We start from the raw sequence: 20,332 nt of genomic DNA, 5'->3' as shown, positions 1-20,332 counted from the left end.
TGTAATTAAGACATTAACGTTGTCCTATTCTGTCAAGCTCTCTCATACGTATCTGAACAATAATTCTAAATCTGGGGCATTTCTTAAGATTTAGGAAACAAACTGTGCCAGCAGGCTTCAACTATTTGTACAATAAACTGCAACAATTCCTGATTTTATGGCAATAGGAATGCAATAGTGATGTTCACTTGCTCTAAATAGCTCTTGCAACGTGTCTTGAATTACACTGATATTCCAACATATACAGCCTACGCCCTAAGGAGATGAATTACTAGAAAAATAATAATCATAATCTTACACCGAGCATATAGCATCTTCTTAGAATTATATAATTACAGTTTTTGGTTATACTGTCCTAAGCAGTTTGACACCCTTTTCTTACATACTATCATCCATACACCATGGGTATCTAATAATGCCTTTGTGCAATAATGGAAATTACTCTAAAAATTTCTACAGTCATAATCCAGCAGTAGTGTGGGATTTTCTAACCTAGACTGTTTTCCATTATCAGGATTAATCTAATACAGTCGTACCTTGGAAGTCGAACAGAATCCGTTCCAAAAGCCTGTTTGACTTCCAAAATGTTCAAAAACCAAATAGCAGCTTCTGATTGGCTGCAGGAAGCTTCTGCAGCCAACTGGTAGCTGCACCAGACGTTCAGATTCCAAAAGAATGTTCGCAAACTGGAACAATCACTTCCGGGTTTGCGGCGTTCTGGAGCCAAAATGTCCAAGTTTCAGGGCGTTTGGGATCCAAGGTACGTCTGTATGGGGAACTTATTAGCTGTATCCAGGGAGATACACTAATGCATTCTATAAGTCACAGGAGTGGGTGTGCCAATTGGCTCTGCCCACATGCTGACTAGCCCAAGTCCCTGGCACCTGCACATAAATGTGTCTGCAAGAAAGGAGTCTACATGCATATAACTGTATGTGTGAAGGCTTCTGTCTACATGATCTGGATCATTTGATGATTGCAACAGAGCAACTGACAGTGGTACCATTTCCTCCCCAACTGCCAATTCCACAGTGACAGAAAGAGAGGAGGTGTGCCATCTGGATAGCCTTTGTAAGCAGCGCCACTGCTGCCGCCATGCAGAATGAATGACAGAGGACAAGTCCCATTTCAAATTGTTTTCAATTTAATTTAAAGTCTTGATACAAACCAAGCATCAAAGACTTCCATTGCCCATCTGGTTTTGGATTTGATACTTCCTAAGTATAATGGTGAAGAAGGAGGCAGCTGCTTCCCACCTTCCCCTTCATGGTACTATCACCCACTGTAGACTGCTCTACGGCAATACAAGAATCCAGCCTAATCCATCATCTGTGAATGGATGGGTAGGCAAAGTGACTAGGGTAGAAGAGGAGGAACTGAAGAAACCATGGCTGTGGGGACATTAAAGAGAGGAGGGTTATGAATTGCAAACTAGCATTCCTAAATCTGAATACTGTACCATGCAACCCCTAAAAAGGAAGGAAATGTTTTAAGTTACAATTTGTCCGAACACAAAAGCTTTACATGCAGTTAACTTAGGCATGGCATTTTCATGTTAAAAATATACATCTTCACACACACAAAAAGTTACTGATGCCAGCTATTCTAAAAAGCTCACGTTGACATGCATCTGAACTGCAACAGAACCAAGCTAAAGCTGATTTCACACTACTGAAGAGCAAAAGAAGAAGAGAAGAGCAACAGGAAATGGAATCTGCCAAGTTCTCATTGCCCTGAAGTTGTGTAGTCTCCATTCAACACATTACAGCAAACTGTATGGCAGTTGTCCAATAATTAACCAAGAACATTTCAATTTTCAAAAGTTCTGATTTGACAAAGTAATTAAGAAGCTTTATATTAAAGCCACATCAAAATATTGATGAAAATGGCACACAATTTCCTAGCTCCTGTATGTATCATGTTTTGCTCAAATGAGCAACCTCCTAATCAGCCATTTGTTCTTTTTGCACAATGCTTTGTGTGTGTTTGTGTGTGTGTACTTCTTCTGAAAAGCTTGCTTTAAAAAAACAAACAAACCTTCAACTTTTCACCTCCACATAGTTCTATCTGTATTTATCGTTCCATCCTTATCCTTATTGTGATATCAATATATCACAATGTTTGGCTGGTGATATATCTCAATGTTGAAAACCAGATATCGCCTAGCCCTACTTTGAAATATAGATTAGCAGATAGCAAAATGAGGTAACAGAATAGCTGAGCCTCCCTCTCACTCCATCAGCCTTTGGGATGTTGCACGAGAGGAATAAACCAATGATACCTCTTCCTGCTGTGCAAGCATTTTAGCATGAAACTTATCCTGTGTCAAGACTAGGATACAAGCCATAGGATTTACAGAACTAGTAGCAGCAGCTGCTGTTACTGTGTCAACAGCGGGTCTGTGGTAGAGTCCCAAACATGGAAAGCTTGTGCAATCTCCACAATAAGCTTGATAGTAACTAGTTTCAGTGTTATCACTTCCCTTTCTCTCCCCAAGCATTATTCATAGCAGCTACATGCTGCCTACCAAGGGAGCTTTGCTCCCATAGCAGTAGCAGCTTCAGAGGTGGGGTGATTTTTGTCAGGACCACAGCATGGAGAAAAGGGTTGAATCCCACTCCTCTGTGGCCTGGTCTTCCTATCTCCCATGGCTATTTGCAGAGAGAGCGATATAAGCAACTTAATATTGTGTGTTTGTCATCCCTTGGCCCAACTTCAAGTTTCCATGGTGATCACTCCCAAAAGCAACCTTGCCTTTGGAAAACTTAATATGCAAATTGGGCTATCCTGAAGCTTCCAGGTATACGTATTACATTTTGTCAGTTCTGCAGCGAGTCTATGAAAATCAATGGGTTTCAACAATGTTTTCTCATTCTCTCTCTCTCTTTTTTTAGAGAGAGAGAGGGAGAGAGAGAGGGAGAGGGAGGAAAAACCTCAGTGACGAAACTAACCTCCAAAGAGATCCACTTCAGCAGAAGTAGGAGCAGCGGCAGCTGTAGATGTAGCAGAAGCAGGTGCTATTTCAGTAGTAGTAGTAGCAGCAGCAGCTGCAGCAGCTGGAGTGGGCTCTGTTGCAAACGGATCTGAAATCTGCGGCTCAGAACTAACACCGGAAAGCCCAGCCAGACCGTCTACAAGTCCATATATGAAGATCAAACGGAAATAGTGAGCAGAAGAGAGAGAAAGGGAGAAGGGGAAAACAAACTAACACTACATTGCAAAAAAAGAGTGAAATGGCAGGACTAGGCTAATTGTGTATTAACAATTTGGAGGAACTGGGGTTAGAAATCAAGCATTACTCACCCTCTCCCAAGAGGTCTGCAGCATTGTCCATTAGAAGATAGCAATGTAAAGAAATAAGAGTTAATAATAACTGCCAGGGCCAACATGCATGCTATCCAGAAGTCATTCTCTGCCAGCGTGGGACTATTTCAAATCAACAGGACGCTGCTCTAACTCCAGACATGCCACAGGTACCTTGCATATGGTTTTATAGGATGCAGTCTGCTTTCTTTTTTCCAAAGCTCCTAAAAACAAAGACTTAAGTGGCCGAGACTTCTCTGAAACCATTTCTACCACAGCTTCATCCAACCACATTTCATCTTTAAAAATAATCTGGACTCATCTGATGCATCATCCCCCATGTACCATTTCATTTTTCAACACCCTTGGGAAGATGAATACCACTTCACCCAACTACAGTACATTCGAAGAGTCCATCATGAAATGACACAAAAGTGTTACTATCCAACAGGCAGCGAAGGTTGATGGGTGCAAGTACTGATCAAGCCAAGTGCAACATATATAAAAAAATTATTGAAAGTGTACAGTTCAGGCCTGTCCCGACCCTGCTCTGCCCCTCCCCCCAAAGAAACCCAGGCTTTTAAGTCATAATCTTTTAGATACCAGAGTTAGCTTTGAAAGACTCAAATTGGAAATGACCCTTCCCGTCTAAATGGACAAAAGCAGACAGCTAGGTTTATTGTTCTTGGCTATAGCTCATGGTTAATGAGCAAAGAGTTAAAGAACAAGCCCTGGATTTTTAGAACTTGCTTAGTCAAACTCTGACTCAGTAAGCCATGTCATAGAAATGATGCAAATGTAAGAAAAAGTAGGCAATACAGATGTTTCCTCATACCACTAACTATTCCGCAGTCTGAGTAAGCAGTGATGCACTAGGAAATGTGGTACTCTCTGGTTTTTTGTTGGATTCCAGCTCCTATCAACCCCAGCCAGCAAACAGAAGAAAACATGCTGCTGACCAAACACGTCTCTTCTCTCTGCATCAGAGGCACAGAGAAGAAAGCTTAACAAGAGGTCACAACAATAGGTGCTCCACTGTAAGACAGACTGCAGTGTAGGTGTGTATTATCTGCCATGTGCATCACTGAAACTCTGCTTTCCAATTCCACACAAGAAAAAACAACCTTGAACCTTTGGTGACCACAATGTATATCTGCTGGGCTGCACTGGGCATACCAAGCCATAAAGTGTGCAGCCTTGACTTTGGGTGTAGATTAAACCGGGGAGAAGTTGTTTCACTTTAAATTTTCCTCTTAGGCAGCATGCCTACTGCCTCTCTTTCTCCAAAAACTCCCCCAGTGCCCCTGTAAGTGCCCAACCTTTTGGGGGCACAGGGGAGATGAAGAGGTGAACAGTGCAAGGCAATGCTCCACCGTGAAGTGGACCTTCCCTTACACAAGTGGGTGGACGCAATAATCTGCTAGCCAGTTTATCACCATGACAAGAATGGCAGCTTTTAATTGATAGGTATGACTAGAAACCACTTTCATGTTTCAGACCTAAAATTCCAGTTAGAAGCAACGACGACAACAAAAAAGAGCTTTGTAGCACCTTAAAAGACTGATTTATTATGCTACCAGCTTTCATGGACTGAAGTCCACTTCATCAGCTAAATGAGATTGATTAGATTTCTGCTCTATACTGATAAATGGTGCCTTCCATCTGGACAACAACTTCCAGAGAGGGACCACGTTTAATCTGAAGCAGACCCTAATCTACAAAAGCTTATGCTATAATTAATTGTTAAGCATTTTTAAAAGTTGCTACAAGACTCTTGGTAGTTTTTGCTGCAAGTAGACGAACATGGCTGCTGTTCTGGAAGTCATTAAGAAGCAGCATGAGCATAGATCAAATAAACACAATTTATATTTCAATTCACACAGTTGAACAAGACACTCCCTGCCCAGCAATAAATTGGCTGTATTATAAATCTACACTCCTTTAAGGTGATACCTAAGTTCTGCATCTCCTGCCTGTTTTGGGTGCTCATATAGCCCAAGGTTTAATATTCTCAGTAGATGTAAGAAGGTTTTCTGAGTTCTGGCAGCCTCCACTGTGGTTCCAGAGTACTGCATATTTAATGACAATTTAAGGCATTCGGGGTTTAAATGTCACATTCCTTCTACAGAAGGAGAGAATTAAAGCTCAACATAGCTAGGGATATAGTGCTCTTGTTATAGGGCAAGTCACACGTAAAATGAGAACACATTTCAGGATCCGCGTTTTATTACACTAATGGCTATGCAGAGATCAGCAGAAATAGAGACCCACCTTGGATTCAACCACACTCATTCGCTGTACATTTGCCAAAATGAAAGCTTTCAAAACATGGTTTTCTTTGTGAAACAGGATTCACTATGAAATAATGAAAACTTTGAACAGATAGGCTGAATCCAGACCTCCTAGTCTGAGCTTTCTCAAAGTTCCTTGTTAAAATGAAAACAAAATCAAGTGGTTTTTTGGGGGTGGGTTTTTTTGGCAGATTTTTAATATCCCATAGACCTTACCATGCAAATGCTGCTGCTATAGTGTTCTTTAAAAAGAAAAGAAAAAAGCTACCAAAAACAGTAGTGAATGCTTCTCTCAAATGGTGACACTATCCATATTCATTTCCAAAGGACCTATTGGTTCTAAAAAATGGTTTGAGATACCAGTGAGAACATCTAGCACTATTTCAGGATTTCTTTTATAAGCAACGATCCATGTAGAAGGATGACTGCACGCCCTTACCAGGGATATCATGTGCAGGTGCAGACCTAATGGATTCAATGCCAAGTGATGTCGTAAGACACCCATTGGCATGAGAAACCTCTTCCTACACCTGTTACCCAGTGGTGGCAAAAGTCTTTTACCTATCAATACCCCGCCCAATTGGCCACTACTAATATTTCTATGTGCCACGTGATCCACCTGGGACAGGTCAAACACAGAAGCTTCGGGAGCTACATCCCTCTCCCCCAACACTCTGACATGCAATATCAAACTAGAAACCTGAAGTAGCAGCAAGTGACTGGTGTTCATCCAAGGGGTTGGAAAATTAATGTGGCCTTCTGCCCACTCTTAAAATAGTAAGGTTTGGTTTGTTAAATGCCACCACACACAACATATAGCCCTTGTGCTGGCTAGTTCCAAGAAGGATTCTTGTCACTTATTAAGGGAGGAGGGGAGTGAGTCAAGGCCCTTCTCCAGATACTCCAAAACCTTTCCTAGTAATCAGTGGCTCAGCATTTCCCCCCCAGAATAACAGTTCTGACAGGTTTCCAGTGCTGCACACCATGAAAGCAGAACTGATCCATGTCATGCTAGACCATGGTCTAACATGGTATCCAGGAGCTGCAACAAGTCTTAGGCTTATGTGCTCTCCCATCCTGCGTATGCAAGACAATGACATTGGCAACATTTACTTCCTTTAAAGCTGGCTTGTTGTTGCCCGAAAATCCAAGATTACGGTTTACACCAGCCTTCCCCAAGCTAGTGCCCTCCAGATGTTGTTGGGCTACAAATCCCATCACTCCTGGCCTATGACCACACTGATTGGGGGAACCAGGTTAGGAAAGGTTGCTTCACACTATGGTCATTTTAAGAAAACCAGTTTCACAACCAATGGTCTGAAGCAATAGACCAGAAAATAATGAGTTAGTGGTGCATTGTGATCCCAGGTTCCCATGCTATGACAATCCAACACTGAAGGAAACTGGAGGAAATGCTTCTCCTTCTAGCTGTGTGAGAAGAAGTGGGGCGGAGTGTGTGTGTGCAAGGCTCCTTACAGCTTATGCACAGTTTTGTAAACCATGGTTTAGTGTGATGTAGGAACACAGCCAGAGTGCAGTCAATGCTCAGGGGTCAAGGATTATTCTAAAAGGAGTTTTCAGAGGTCTGTGATCAGAAGGTTTTTACCTCCCCATGAAGTTGCTCCAGCTGAAGCTGCTGAAGCTGCTTGCGCAGTAGTAGATGTAACGTCTGGCAGAAGGTCTAGAAGATCACTGGAGGGTTTCGAAGCACTGTTGCAGAAATAAGACAGAAAAGAATTTTAGGATGAAAGCTGTAGGTGTAGTTTTGAAATGGTGTACTAGTCTTGTGAAGACTTCGCTATCCCTCTGTCCTGATCAGTGCCTTGTGGAACTAGAAGCAAGACATTGGGAGATAGCACTGCATATGTGTGTGTGTGTGTGTGTGTGTGTGTGTGTGTGTCAGACGCATGCATTAAGAGTTGTGCACACTCATACTTTGGGTACTATGAAATAGCTTGCCCACAATGAGCTTAAGATGGTCTTTCCAACAGTGTGAAAGAAGTAGAGAACTTATAAAATACAGGCAATGACCAATCTATGTGCATCCAATTGGCTCATGACCATGCATCCGCACATCTCCGCAACCCAGAAGTTGGTGGAAAAGGGGCCAGAACAGGAAAGAGCACTCCACTGACATGTTGGTCGTTGCCTGTATATATCGAAAAAGACAACTTTACCCATATCATCACTCTTTAAACACAACTTTAAAAAATAAAAATAAATAAATGAGTATGTATTTTTATTTGTTGCTTAACTAACCTGACTGGAGCCGCTGTAGATGATGTTGCAAAGAGATCAACTGGAGGAGATGTATCAATACTTTTTGCCGGGGTGGAATTGGGAGACGTAACAGTTGTGGCTGGAGAAGACTGGACAAGAAAAACTCATAAGTACACAACATGCACTTAATTTTTCAGCAGCTGCTATCTTAAAAGCATCTTTAGTATTTCAATGTAAAAAAAGAGGTCAACAGTGTAGTCCTGTGCATGTCTGCTCAGAAGTAAACCCACTGAAGTTCAATGGGGCTTACTACTAGGTAAGCGTGAATAGGCTTGCAGCGTAACATGATTAAATCCTCTCCCAATAAAGAGGTCCATCTCAAACTTTCACTTCCTCTATCATTAGCCCATAAAGAGGAATCATAAGCATGTGTTAAAAAGAAAAGTGCCAAATTCAGTAGATACAGAAGTTACTTTATTAACAGCGAGTTAAAAGGCCTTTGAATTTTAGGTCTCTAGTTCACAGTGGCTCAATACTATCTGGGGATCAGTGGCTAACCAAGATCTCAGATTTCACTGCCATGACAGAAGCTGGAAGCCTGCCAACATCCATCTAGGAAAAGATTCCATCAGCGTGTCTTCAAGGCAACGGTGTTCCTCTGCTGCTGAAGGCCACGGGTAAAATCTTTTCCCCCACCCCCTTCCATGTACTCAAGTGTTGTTGTTTTTTCTAAAACACTTTGTATATCTTCAGTCTAGGAGGAACTTAAGATATGGCCCCCAGACACTAGGCACCCTATTTGATGGCTTAGAAATTATTATTTTTTAAAAAAAACCAACAACAATAGCTTCAACAGAGGCAGAGGAAACTAAACTCCCACTTCAATCCTTGCAGGAAAACGCCATTATTTTCCAGGTTCACATTTAGAATGTGACAACTGCATTCATCTGATATGAAACTGTGCCCTTATCAAATAGTTCTGCAGACAAAACTGTTATAAGTATAAAAAACAACTTGACATTTCTGAGACTTGGAATAGTTTGTTCTTTGTGTTCAGGTGTATGGTTTCAGAGAATAGGGCTTTTGACACCAGAATTTAGAAAGAAACATAAAGGCAAGATTTGCATGATGTATGAAATAGAACCTAATCTATAACTGTTCCAGTTGCAACATTTCTAGGTAAGATAAATGACTGTGCTGTAAATTGGTAATAAAACCTACTCAGAAGGAAGAGGCAGGTCTAGACTTAATCCTGAGATCCAACCTGAACCTGGTGCAAGATTGTCATAGCCTTCTGGAACAGGGATCTCAGCTATTCACAGTAAACCATAATTAATACTTTACTGTGCACAAACCAATCACACCCTTTTCACTCCTTTCCACTAGTGCTGAGTAGAAACAAATCATGATCCAACTTAACAGCAGAGGTTGTAGTTTGTTCTGCTCAGATATGTCACAATAAGTAAACGAAGAACAAACGGTGGACACAAACTGTTTTCTGGGGAGCAAAATAGACACAATCCATGGATAAAATGCAAAAGCAAAAGCAAAGGAACACAATGTTTCTTCCCGGTGCTAGCAAAGCGGAGCTAAGTGGGCACAATTAGTTAGCTTATGAATGATAAAATTATTAAATACAGTTTACTGCAATGTCCTCATTGCACCCAATCTGTGGTTTGAATGGGAAGCTGTCCTAGAAATCCAACATATTCACATTTACATTTTAGAAGAGGAAACGTCCTATAAATGAGTGGATTAGTAAAAAGGAAGTGCAAGGGGAGTTGAATCTCAGCAGTATTCTTGCAACTTTTTAAACACCATGATATGAAAAGGCCCAACAAATAAAAATAAGTTCAAGAGGACGTCAGTGCAGGGCAACAAGCAAAACCAAGGGAGTTATCAAAGGCAAGAAACCTTCCCTTAAATAATGATCATCTGTCCAAAAGAGAACGCAAAGAGTACGAAGTCTAAAACAAACATACAGAGAAAGCATATCTTGCCAGAAGTATTAAGACAAAATAATAAAAATGGCTTTAAACAGAAGAAGGTAAGTAACCAGGGATGTAGATGACAATGGTATGAAAGTTCTACTAGAAAAGGATAGGGAGATTGAAGAGAAGCTGAATGAATTGTTTGCACTGTACCAGTTGTTGGGGAGTTTATAGCTATTCCTGAACTGTTTCTCTCAGGTGCGGATTCTCAAAAACAGAGTGAAACAGGTGACAAGAGGATGAAGTTTTAGGGCTAACTGACAAATTTAAAAATACAGTGGTACCTCGGGTTACATACGCTTCAGGTTACATACGCTTCAGGTTACAGACTTCGCTAACCCAGAAATAGTGCTTCAGGTTAAGAACTTTGCTTCAGGATAAGAACAGAAATTGTGCTCCGGTGGCGTGGCAGCAGCGGGAGGCCCCATTAGCTAAAGTGGTGCTTCAGGTTAAGAACGGTTTCAGGTTAATTACGGACCTCCAGAACAAATGAAGTACTTAACCCGAGGTACCACTGTAACATGTTACCAGGTCTGGCAAACAATGGAAGGTTCTTTAAAGACTCAGATGCGAAGCTGCTGAACTGCCCAACAGCAACAAAAATCTACAAACTGTCACTAAAATGAGCTTTCTAATACCAGAGGATTCTATAATAGCCATTCTAATTCCAGTTTTAAATAAGGGATGAGGAACATAAAAAGTTACAGGGTCATTAATTGGGTAGATTGGTAGCAAGAATTATTAGCATGCCTTACAAAAGGCATGCTAAAAGGCCAACCCGATTTCCTTCAGATGTCCCTGGGCCCTCTCAGTTCTTATCATCCCTGGACATTGCCCATGCTGGCTGGGGCTGATAAGAGTTGGAGCCCAACAACATTTATTTATAAAAATATTTATACACTGCTATATTGCTGTGTTTGATTTTATTGTTTTAGTTCTCTAGAAGCCACCTCAAGTATATATATTTGAGACAGAAAGGTAGAATATAAATTATAGTAAATAAATACAAAACACCAATTTTGCAAATGCCTATAAAAGCACCTGATTTTCCTTTACCACATGATCCAAATAAATGTGTAAATAGAGTCACTACTTAAGTTTGTGGGAAAGAGAGAAGATGCAGCTATAGACGTCTGGGTTTGATTACTCATTCATGTAAAATCCTCCTGCACACAGAATTAGCACATCAATCAAGATACAGTTGGGCTTCTAACAAATCTTTTACATTTCTTAAACACTTGTGTTAAGAGAGTAACTCTATCTAGCTATTATAACATTAAAATGTTTACCTTGCCCAAGGGTGAAGGAGCGCCAGAGCTAGAAGAATTAATGTAAGAAAATTTTTGAATGCAATACACTAGGAATATCTTAAGCAGACTTGAAGGCTGGAGTATAATGCCACAGTCTATAGCAAAGAACAATAATACCTTCTATTCTAAAAGCTTAGGAATTAAATGAAAATTCAGGTCTGTAAAACTTTAGTTGAAGATTGGTTAATACTCTCCCTGAATATCAGATGCAGTCAATGAAATGTACAAAGAGATGCTATGACTCAGTGGTTAAGCACATTTCCTCTGCATATAGAAAGTCCCAGCTTCCTTCAGTTAAAGAATCACATCTGCATACTTTTAAAGCACACAGCTTTCTCCCAAAGAATCTTGGGAACTGTAGTTTAACCCTCACAGTGTTAAATTCCCAGCAATCCATAACAAACTACAGTGCCCAGAATCCTTTGAGAGGGTGGAAATGTGTTTTGAATGTGCTTTAAACATACAGCATGTATGGAGCCTCAGATAGCAGTGACAAAACCTCTACCTGACCCTTTATGGGGCCACTAGGTGTCAAAGGAAACAATTATGGGCAACATGGGCTATTGATCTGCCTCTGTAAATAAGGCGGCAGCTTCTTATGTTTCAATACTACTTAGGAAATACAGTGGTACCTCGGCTTACATACGCTTCAGGTTACAGACTCTGCTAACCCAGAAATAGTGCTTCAGGTTAAGAACTTTGCTTCAGGATAGGAACAGAAATCGTGCTCCGGCAGCGTGGCGGCAGCAGGAGGCCCCATTAGCTAAAGTGGTGCTTCATGTTAAGAACGGACCTCCGGAACGAATTAAGTACTTAACCCGAGGTAGCACTGTATATATTTTAAAAAACCTTTTTAGTATAACTGAGGTTCCTTGTTTGCATATTACTCTATGCATTGCTAAAGCAGACATAAAAGGAGTTGTTTTGATCATTAACGTGGGATATGTCAGACACCTTCATGGGATTTCCTGCAAAATTTCTATCGATTGTTCACCTGAGCAAATTCTCCAAATTAATCTAAACAGCATTTATCAGAAACTCATTAAAAACCAGAACCATCAGCCCAGTGAAGACTTTAGCTGAATGGTATAAAAGGTAAAGGTACCCCCTGACCGTTAGGTCCAGTTGCGGACAACTCTGGGGTTGCGCGCTCATCTCGCTCTATAGGCCGAGGAAGCTGTCATTTGTCCAAAGATAGCTTATGGGTCATGTGGCCAGCATGACTAAGCTGCTTCTGGCAAACCAGAGCAACACACGTAAACACCGTTTACCTTCCCACCAGAGTGATACCTATTTATCTACTTGCACTTTGACGTGCTTTCTAACTGCTAGGTGGGCAGGAGCTGGGACTGAGCAACAGGAGCTCACCCTGTCATGGGGATTCGAACCACCGACCTTCTGATCGGCAAGTCCTAGGCTCTGTGGTTTAGACTACAGTGCCATCCGCGTCCCAGCTGAATGGTATATGCCTAGTTAAATCAAATTTGCATTAGCTAAATTCAATGTAATTGACATTGATATTTTGAATCAAAAGGTAACTTAAAATTTAACAGAAGTTACCCACTCTGTTAAAAAAGAAATACAGTATTTCATACTTTTTCATTTCCAGTAAGAACACATAAGAATCAACATTTTATAAAATAATGTGTATTCCTAATTCAGTCTGCCCTTCTCATTTTATAAAATGTGTGTTCCTAATTCAGTCTGCCCTTCTCAACTAAAACTGAACCCACACCAGTCTACAAGACTTTGAATTGAAATACATAATTTACTATCCTTTTAGTTCAGAAATGCATTTTTAATTATGAAAATCAAAGTGTTTCTTTCTGTTTCAAAGTGTTATTCATAGGCATTTCATTTTTGAACACAGTTCTAGGTCTGTATCACACAATTAAAGTTAAGCAAGGCCTATCTCTTCACTAAGAGATGCTAGAAGAGACACATGCTGTATAATATATACATGCATAACATTAGTGTGTATATTTACTTACCCCTCACTAAGTTGCAAAACAGCCATGTACATAAACAAAACAAAAGGGAGGCACATGTAAAGAAACATTTGTTAATTACAGCTTAATTAACAGCTTGATAAACAAATAGCCTAGATATGTGTTTGGTCAAGACACTAGGAAACTGTTACTGAACATGCATGGTATACATACAGCTGAGAAATATTAATATGCTTAGTAATTGTTATTTATTTATTTATTACATTTATATCCCATCTTTCCTCTAAGAAGCTCAAGGTGGCAGACATGGCTCTCGCCCTCCCCCTTCCCCATTTTATCCTAACAAGTCTTGTGAGGCACAGCAAGCTTCACAGTTGAGCAGGGACTTGAAGCTTGGTATCCATTATCCTCATCCAACACATGTAATGCCTGTGGCAAACATGCATCCTGACCCTAAGCATGTACATTCAGAAGCCCTACTGAATTCAACTGGACTTACTCCAAAATTTGCGTAGGGTTGTAATCTAAATCAAGTAACTATAATCTTTAACTGGATTGCATTATGCTTGCATGATGAAATTCAGAACGTCCTGCTTCGCAAGAAACACTGTGCAATACGACACATCAAGAGTACATACTGGAGACCCGTGTTTTCAATTTAGGACATGGATAGCATAATTTTTGGGTGGCTGCTAAGAGGAAGGTGCCAAAAAACGGAGAATAATTTTCATTACATTTGTGTAGCTTACAATTTATGCTGGGAACCACCCTGGGATCTATGGATGAAGGGTGGTATACAAATTTAATACATAATAATAATTCTTTAGACAAAAGGGTATTTGTGTGTATCTATATATCTTCCTATATAAATTAAAAGGTAAGGTAGTCACATGAATTGCAGAGTGAGAACAGAACAACAGGCCATCCGGGAAGACGAGTGAGTGGTGTGGATAGCCCAGGTGAGTTACAGTGGAAGAGACAAAACAAGCCAGGGCAGCTCCTCAGCAACTGCCCTGCTCTGCTGCCACAGTTTTATGTTGGAGCTATCCTAACATCCTATAACCCCAAATCTAAATAAAGTAATCATGGGCAGGTCTTATGCTCTGTTTGCTAGGCTGGGGTGCTCTCTTATGAGGAAGAACTAGGTGCTGGTTTTGGTGAAGTCTGAATATAACAAGGGTATTTAGGTACAGATAACCAAGCTGATAGGATTAGAGTTGCAGTGTAACAACGTCACATACAGCTCTATCACCTTTCTGCATACCTGTTTCCAGGTTTCTTTCCTTCCAAACTGTTTAGATGTTGTTCAAGAGTCTCCATAAGACTACTGGGAGCCTAAGATAGATAAGGAAAAGAAGTTACTTATTTAAAACTAAAGAGCAGCAGCTTGGGAAGTCCAACATGAACTCCATCTCTTCTCGGAACTAGTCATAACCAGTTACATGCATTTACATGCCATCATCTTAATTCCAAAACACATCTTTGAGAAAGGAACACCACTTCCATGCTGCTATTGAAACTATTATTCTTTGGTTAGAGTACATTGAATATTGTTTTTATTATTAGTCAGAAAACGAAAGTATGAGTCATCGTGCATTAGAAATTAACAACAGCACAGGCATTCACAGGTCAAAGTTGCCAATAAATCTAAAATAGATACTTGCATGCATAACTAGAGTTTCTGCATTCAACCTAATTAGCTTAACCAAATTTTCCCCAGTCCTCCACACAAGTAGAACTGTAACATAGGTCAGAACTACATATTACAAAAATGGACAGAAAGTGCAGCTGCTCCCTGTCTTTAATCTCTTGTTTCTGTAACATTAATATAATGCATGAAATGTTGTCATCATGCCACAGCTCTCCCAACATTGACCAGTGATATGAGAGAGGGATTCACAGTGCAATAACACACATTAGGCTGTATTATCAAGAGATGGCAGGCATTTTGTCTCTGCTATAAATACTGTGTTTATGCTGCAGGTCCAAATATTTCCCAGAAGTAGTACATAATTATTTTTTCCAGACCAGAAACCAGGCTGCTTCTTCTTCTTCCTGTTTTTTTTTTTTTTAAAAAAAGGCTGGGAATATAGTATTTTACATTCTAAAGTGAAGTTTAAAAAATGAGATAAAAGTTTGAAACAAGTATTAGTTCTGCAGTTACAGAATAATGCAATTTGATCGATTGATTGATTCCCCCCCTTTGATCCCTCCAATATTATTTTTTAAGAGAGAGTTCCCAACATGCGCTTGCTGTTGTTACAATGAGAAAGGAAAGGTAAGTACAGTAAGAATGACTAACAGTGTCCTTAGCTCCTCCAGGATAAAAATAGTGCCTAGATAAGCAGATTTCCACAAAGTCACTGATGAAAGAAGAAAACTTCAGAGGTACAGAAGTGGATGCAAGCCATATTTTATCAAGATTACCGGTTCATCAATTGTATAGTCTTTAAATGGGGACTTTTCATTATCACCACTGGTTTTCAGATCACATAGAACTCTGGTCAGCAACACCTAAGGGTTTTTTTTTACATACATAAAATAGATTTACACAGAAATTAAGCAGGTTACCCGGAACAATGTGCAAAAACTTGCTGTTTGGACTATATTAGCAATGCATAGAGCCCTAAATCCTTTGAGATTAACAGTCTTAACCCTAAACAGAGGCTTCTACAATATAACAGATGAACTGTTTCACAGGGCAGTGCTTTAGTTTATAAGCAGTTGCCCAAACCTCAAAAGTCAACTTCAAATGTTGCTAAAAGAGAAAGCATTAGATATATATGTTAACAAATTTAGCATCTTACTTGCTTCTAATCTGTAATACCAAATTTACTTGAATGTAATACGCACTTTTTTTGGCCAAATTACGTTGTGAAAATTAGGGTGCACATTATACCATATTTTTCCAAGTATAAGGAAAAGGCTAGGTTTTTTTCCTAAAAAATAATGTCAAAAATTAGGGGGCGTCTTATACTCTGGACCATCTCCCCCCATTTTCTTAAATCCAAGTCCCTAAAAATAGGGGCGTCTTATGCATGGGGCGTCTTATAGACAGAAAAATACAGTATTTGATGGTGCATTAGATTCGATTGCAAGCCTGAATAATACTGCTGGCACAGCAAATACTTTTTTGGTTTCAAGGTTTTGAAAACTGAAGTGTGCATTAGATTCACATAAATACGGTGTGTGAAGCAGTGCTATTGGTTCTGGCTTTTCCTGGGTTGTAGATAATTAAGGAACAAAGGGCAAGAGTGAGGATGATACAGCTGGCTTAGGAACACTAACAGCCCAGGCTAATTCTAGGGGGGGAAAAACATGTAACTCTCTTCTGCTGTTAGCAAAGGACATATCCATAAGATGCTTATTATAAAATGTGAAATTAATGGGGCTTACACTAAAGGTGCAATCTCATCTCTTAGTGCACTAATGACAGCCTTCTCTAAAATGGTTTTTAGAATATAATCTCCACTTAGAATGCATTGTAGTAATAACACTCCATGTCCTGCATAGTACTAATGATACCAAGTACTAATCTCAAATAAAGTACTTGATAGCAAGAACAAATCCTCCTCTTAGCGATAGAGTTAATTAGTATTTCTAGCCACCACCATAAACTGCGAATGTAGTTAATGGAGCAAGGAACATCTTTAGGATGTTGAGTTCACAGCCACAAAATGTGTTCCACATCTCACTAAATGCAACGAATTAATATGCAGTCACCCAGAAGGCGGCATGATTTAAATCGAGTCTCCTCATTCATCTATTTTCCAAACAAGCATGCAAATTGACTGGTTGCTATAAACAATTAAAGCATGTCAATTTGCAATTGCACTAGGCCTTTATACTACCTGGGAACATATTCCAAAACTTTATAATCTCCCTGACAATGCAGTATGGGCAAGCAGCTAAGAAAGAAGGGTGACACCAGATTTTATGAATAGGCATGATGTTAATTGCCTTTGGAGTTCCCAATTATGGAAGTTTATTGTTTATTGAAACCAAGGAAAAGTAACCATGGCCAACAACCTTGTTTAAACATGGTTTGTTTGGTCACATCATTGCACAAACTCACCAAGCTACAGAAGTACAAGGCAAGACCAGCTAGAAAACAAAACAAGTTCTGGAGGAACAAACTGTTGCTTGTTTGCTTATCTGTGATATGACCACTCATGGTTGACTGAATAAACTATGGCTAAAGCAAGCCTTGGCTTATAATTATCTGAAAAACAGCAAATGTTTTCAGACAGAAGTGATTTTAAGAGACTGTCATTATAGCCTTTGTATTATGTTCAAATGTAGTGTCCCTCTTTTAAAGGGGCCCCTTAAAACTTTTATATGGTTTTTCAATTTAAAAATATTAATATAAATAAAGAAACAAGGTCATTTTAAGTGGTGAAAATAAAGTTTCAAGAACTGGATCAATAAAATCAGTTGACTGTCAAAAGACTAAGCAAGGTGTCAACACAAGCCTCTCTATGGAAGACATTTCAGAGACTGGGCAGATGTTCTCTTGCATTCCAACATACTGAACTTCACACACTGGGTGAGGGGAATAATGAACAGGACCTCAGCTTCTGAACAGAATGCCAGAGTAGGTTCAGAGCACCAAAGAATGTGGCCCATAACATTTCTGAAGCCAGACCATTTCAGCCTTAAAAGGTTAAGATCAGTTTTTGAATTTGAGCCCAGAAACAAGCTGGTAGCTTGTGCAGCTCAATCACTGATGGCGATGACTAAAAAAAATAATAGATTCTTATCCACTGTTTTTCACGTTGGAAATCCCATCCACTCTCCTTAATTTGGCTCTGTTTCAATTTTACTCTCATTGGCTTCTCCACTTGCACTCCTCTGCCATAGCTCAGCACTACTCAAGGAAAGATAATGTCAAGACAAGAAAATGCAAGCTGGGTGGCTATACTTCATAGAAATGATGCCTAGAATGGCAGACAAAACATCACCGCCTTGCTAACTTTTCACCCCAAATGTACACCAGGAATCTGAGCAAAACCATTGAAGATTAACCCTTTGAATACTTGTGAGAACCATGTAACTTACCAATAATGTAACTATCAATAATGACTCACAAAGAGCAGCTGAATATAATTTCCCTATATCCAGGCTCAGTTAGCTACTGACTAGTACTGAAAGTTGTGCTGTCCCTATCTTGACTAGCATAGAGGCACCAACTTATATTAACCCGCACAATAATTCTCATTGGACTTTCACATATGACTAGGCCATTTGCATATTTTCTGTTTTATGAAAGCACACATCACCTGGGCATGTGTAGGGAGAAAACACCATAGAGGAAAAAATAAATCAGGTAAGTAGGTTCAGGGGTTAGTCCTCATCTGCAGGTGCAGTATTGTAAACAACAACATCATCATCAATCTATAAATTAAACAATGCTAAGCAAGAGACCTTTGGTATGAAGGAAGACAGTCTCAAGGTACTCCTTCTGCTGAGCTATATTTAAAGTTCCCTCCACCCCCGGATATTAAAATAGCTTTTCTGTAAAAAAAACACAAGCTTCAGCAGAAAAAAGTATATTTTTTACTCTTTTTTATCTCTTACTCTGCCATATCATACACTGTTTCAATGAGGCTGGGGATTAGCCAACATATTGCTTTTCTTCAGAGGACACACACTGGTGTGTGCAATAAAATATTTGAATTGATCATGCTCCAAAGAGCATGATCAACTTGTCAGCTCTCTTATTAGTAAATCCTCAAAAAGTTTACAAGAATGGAAAACCAACAGCATTCCAGCACCCCTAACTGAACTGTCATGAGTTTTATTAAGGCAATCTTCCAAAGGGCTGCAAGAGCCTACAGAAGCACAGGAATGCTTATTGAGCAACGAAGGAGAGTCCACCACCTTCCGAAGGAGTCCATTCCACTGTCAAACAGCTCTTACTGTCAGAAAGTTCTTCCTTATGTAGTTGGAATCTCGTTTCTTGTAACTTGAAGCCATTGGTTTGGGTCCTAGCCTCCGGAGAAGCAGAAAACAAGCTTGCTCCATCCTCCGCATCCTGTCACACTGCACTTTAAGATATTTGAAGATGGCTCTCCTATCTCCTCTCAGTCTCCTTTTATCCAGGCTAAACATATCCAACTCCCTCAATTGCTCCTCCTAAAGCTTGCTTTCCAGACCCTTGTTCATCTTGGTTGCCCTCTTCAACACACATTCCAGCTTGTCCATATCCTTTGTAAATTGTGGTGCCCAGAACTGGACACAGTACTCCAGGTGTGGTCTGACAAATACTAGAATACAGTGGTTCCATTGATCAGGACATTATCCTTCTATTAAGGATAGCAGCCTAGAATAGCATTAGCTTTTCTCGCTGCTGCATCACACTGTTGACTCATGTTAAACCTGTGGCCTACAACAGTGTTTCCCAACCTTTGGTCTCCACCTGTTTAGGGACTACAATTCCCATCATCCCTGACCACTGGGTCTTGCTAGTTAGGGATGATGGGAGTTGTAGTCCAAAAACAGCTGGAGGCCAAAGGTTGGGAAACACTGGCCTACAAGACCCCTAGATCCTTTTCACATGTACTACTGGCAAGCTGGTTCTTCCTGCCTAAATGTAGAGCCTTACATTTGTCCCTTTTGAAATTCATTTTGCTAGTTTGGACCAGCTTTCCAATCTGTTATGGTCATATTGAATCCCAGTTCTGCCTTCTGTGGCATTAGCTACCCCTCCCAGTTTGGTGTCATCCAAGTTGTTTATAAAGACATTGAACAACAACAGATCCAGAACAGAACCCTGAAGCACCCCACTTGTCACTTTTTTCCAGGATGATGAAGAACCATTAGTGAGCACTCTTTGGGTTCGCTGAGTTAACCAGATATGAATCTAGCCCACATTTTATCAGCTTCTCCACAAGAATGTCATGGAGGACTGTGTCAAAAGCCTTACAGAAATTAAGACATACTAAGTCCATGGCATTCCCCTGATCCACCCAACTTGTAACTATCAAAAAAAGAAATGAGATTCATCTGGCATGACTTATTTTTGAGAAATCCATGCTGGGTCTTTGTAATCACAGCACCCTGTTCTAACAGACCAACTGTTTAATTATCTGGGAGGTCAACTAACAGAGGTCATGCTGCTGTGCAGTTGAAGGTAAAGCAATCTCATTTATATGCAAGAGTCTTAATGATTAATCTCAAGGATAGGGATGCCACAATAATGTTTTTAAGTGTTCGATCCCTTGATTACATTTCTGTGTAACGACTTAGCAGCATACTTCCTAGGCCTT

General features: G+C 40.0%; 1 protein-coding gene across 1 annotated transcript in view; it reads right to left on the bottom strand.

Moving 5' to 3' along the window:
* The window catches only part of SNAP91 (synaptosome associated protein 91), a 66,576-nt gene that overhangs the window by 17,179 nt on the left and 29,065 nt on the right, over positions 1–20,332 (bottom strand). Inside the window, exons 10-16 of the mRNA XM_081904950.1 lie at positions 15,483–15,578; positions 14,317–14,399; positions 11,095–11,122; positions 7,854–7,963; positions 7,201–7,304; positions 3,304–3,318; positions 2,952–3,131 (exon numbers count right to left, since the gene is read on the bottom strand). Coding sequence (XP_081761076.1) covers positions 2,952–3,131; positions 3,304–3,318; positions 7,201–7,304; positions 7,854–7,963; positions 11,095–11,122; positions 14,317–14,399; positions 15,483–15,578 — 616 coding nt within the window. The remainder of the gene's footprint in view (positions 1–2,951; positions 3,132–3,303; positions 3,319–7,200; positions 7,305–7,853; positions 7,964–11,094; positions 11,123–14,316; positions 14,400–15,482; positions 15,579–20,332) is intronic.

Source organism: Podarcis melisellensis (genome assembly GCF_964234715.1).
Source record: "Podarcis melisellensis genome assembly, chromosome: 3".
Classification (NCBI taxonomy): Eukaryota; Metazoa; Chordata; class Lepidosauria; order Squamata; family Lacertidae; genus Podarcis; species Podarcis melisellensis.
The sequence above is the reverse complement of the archived record's forward strand: the minus strand, read 5'-3'. Positions and strand labels throughout refer to the sequence as shown.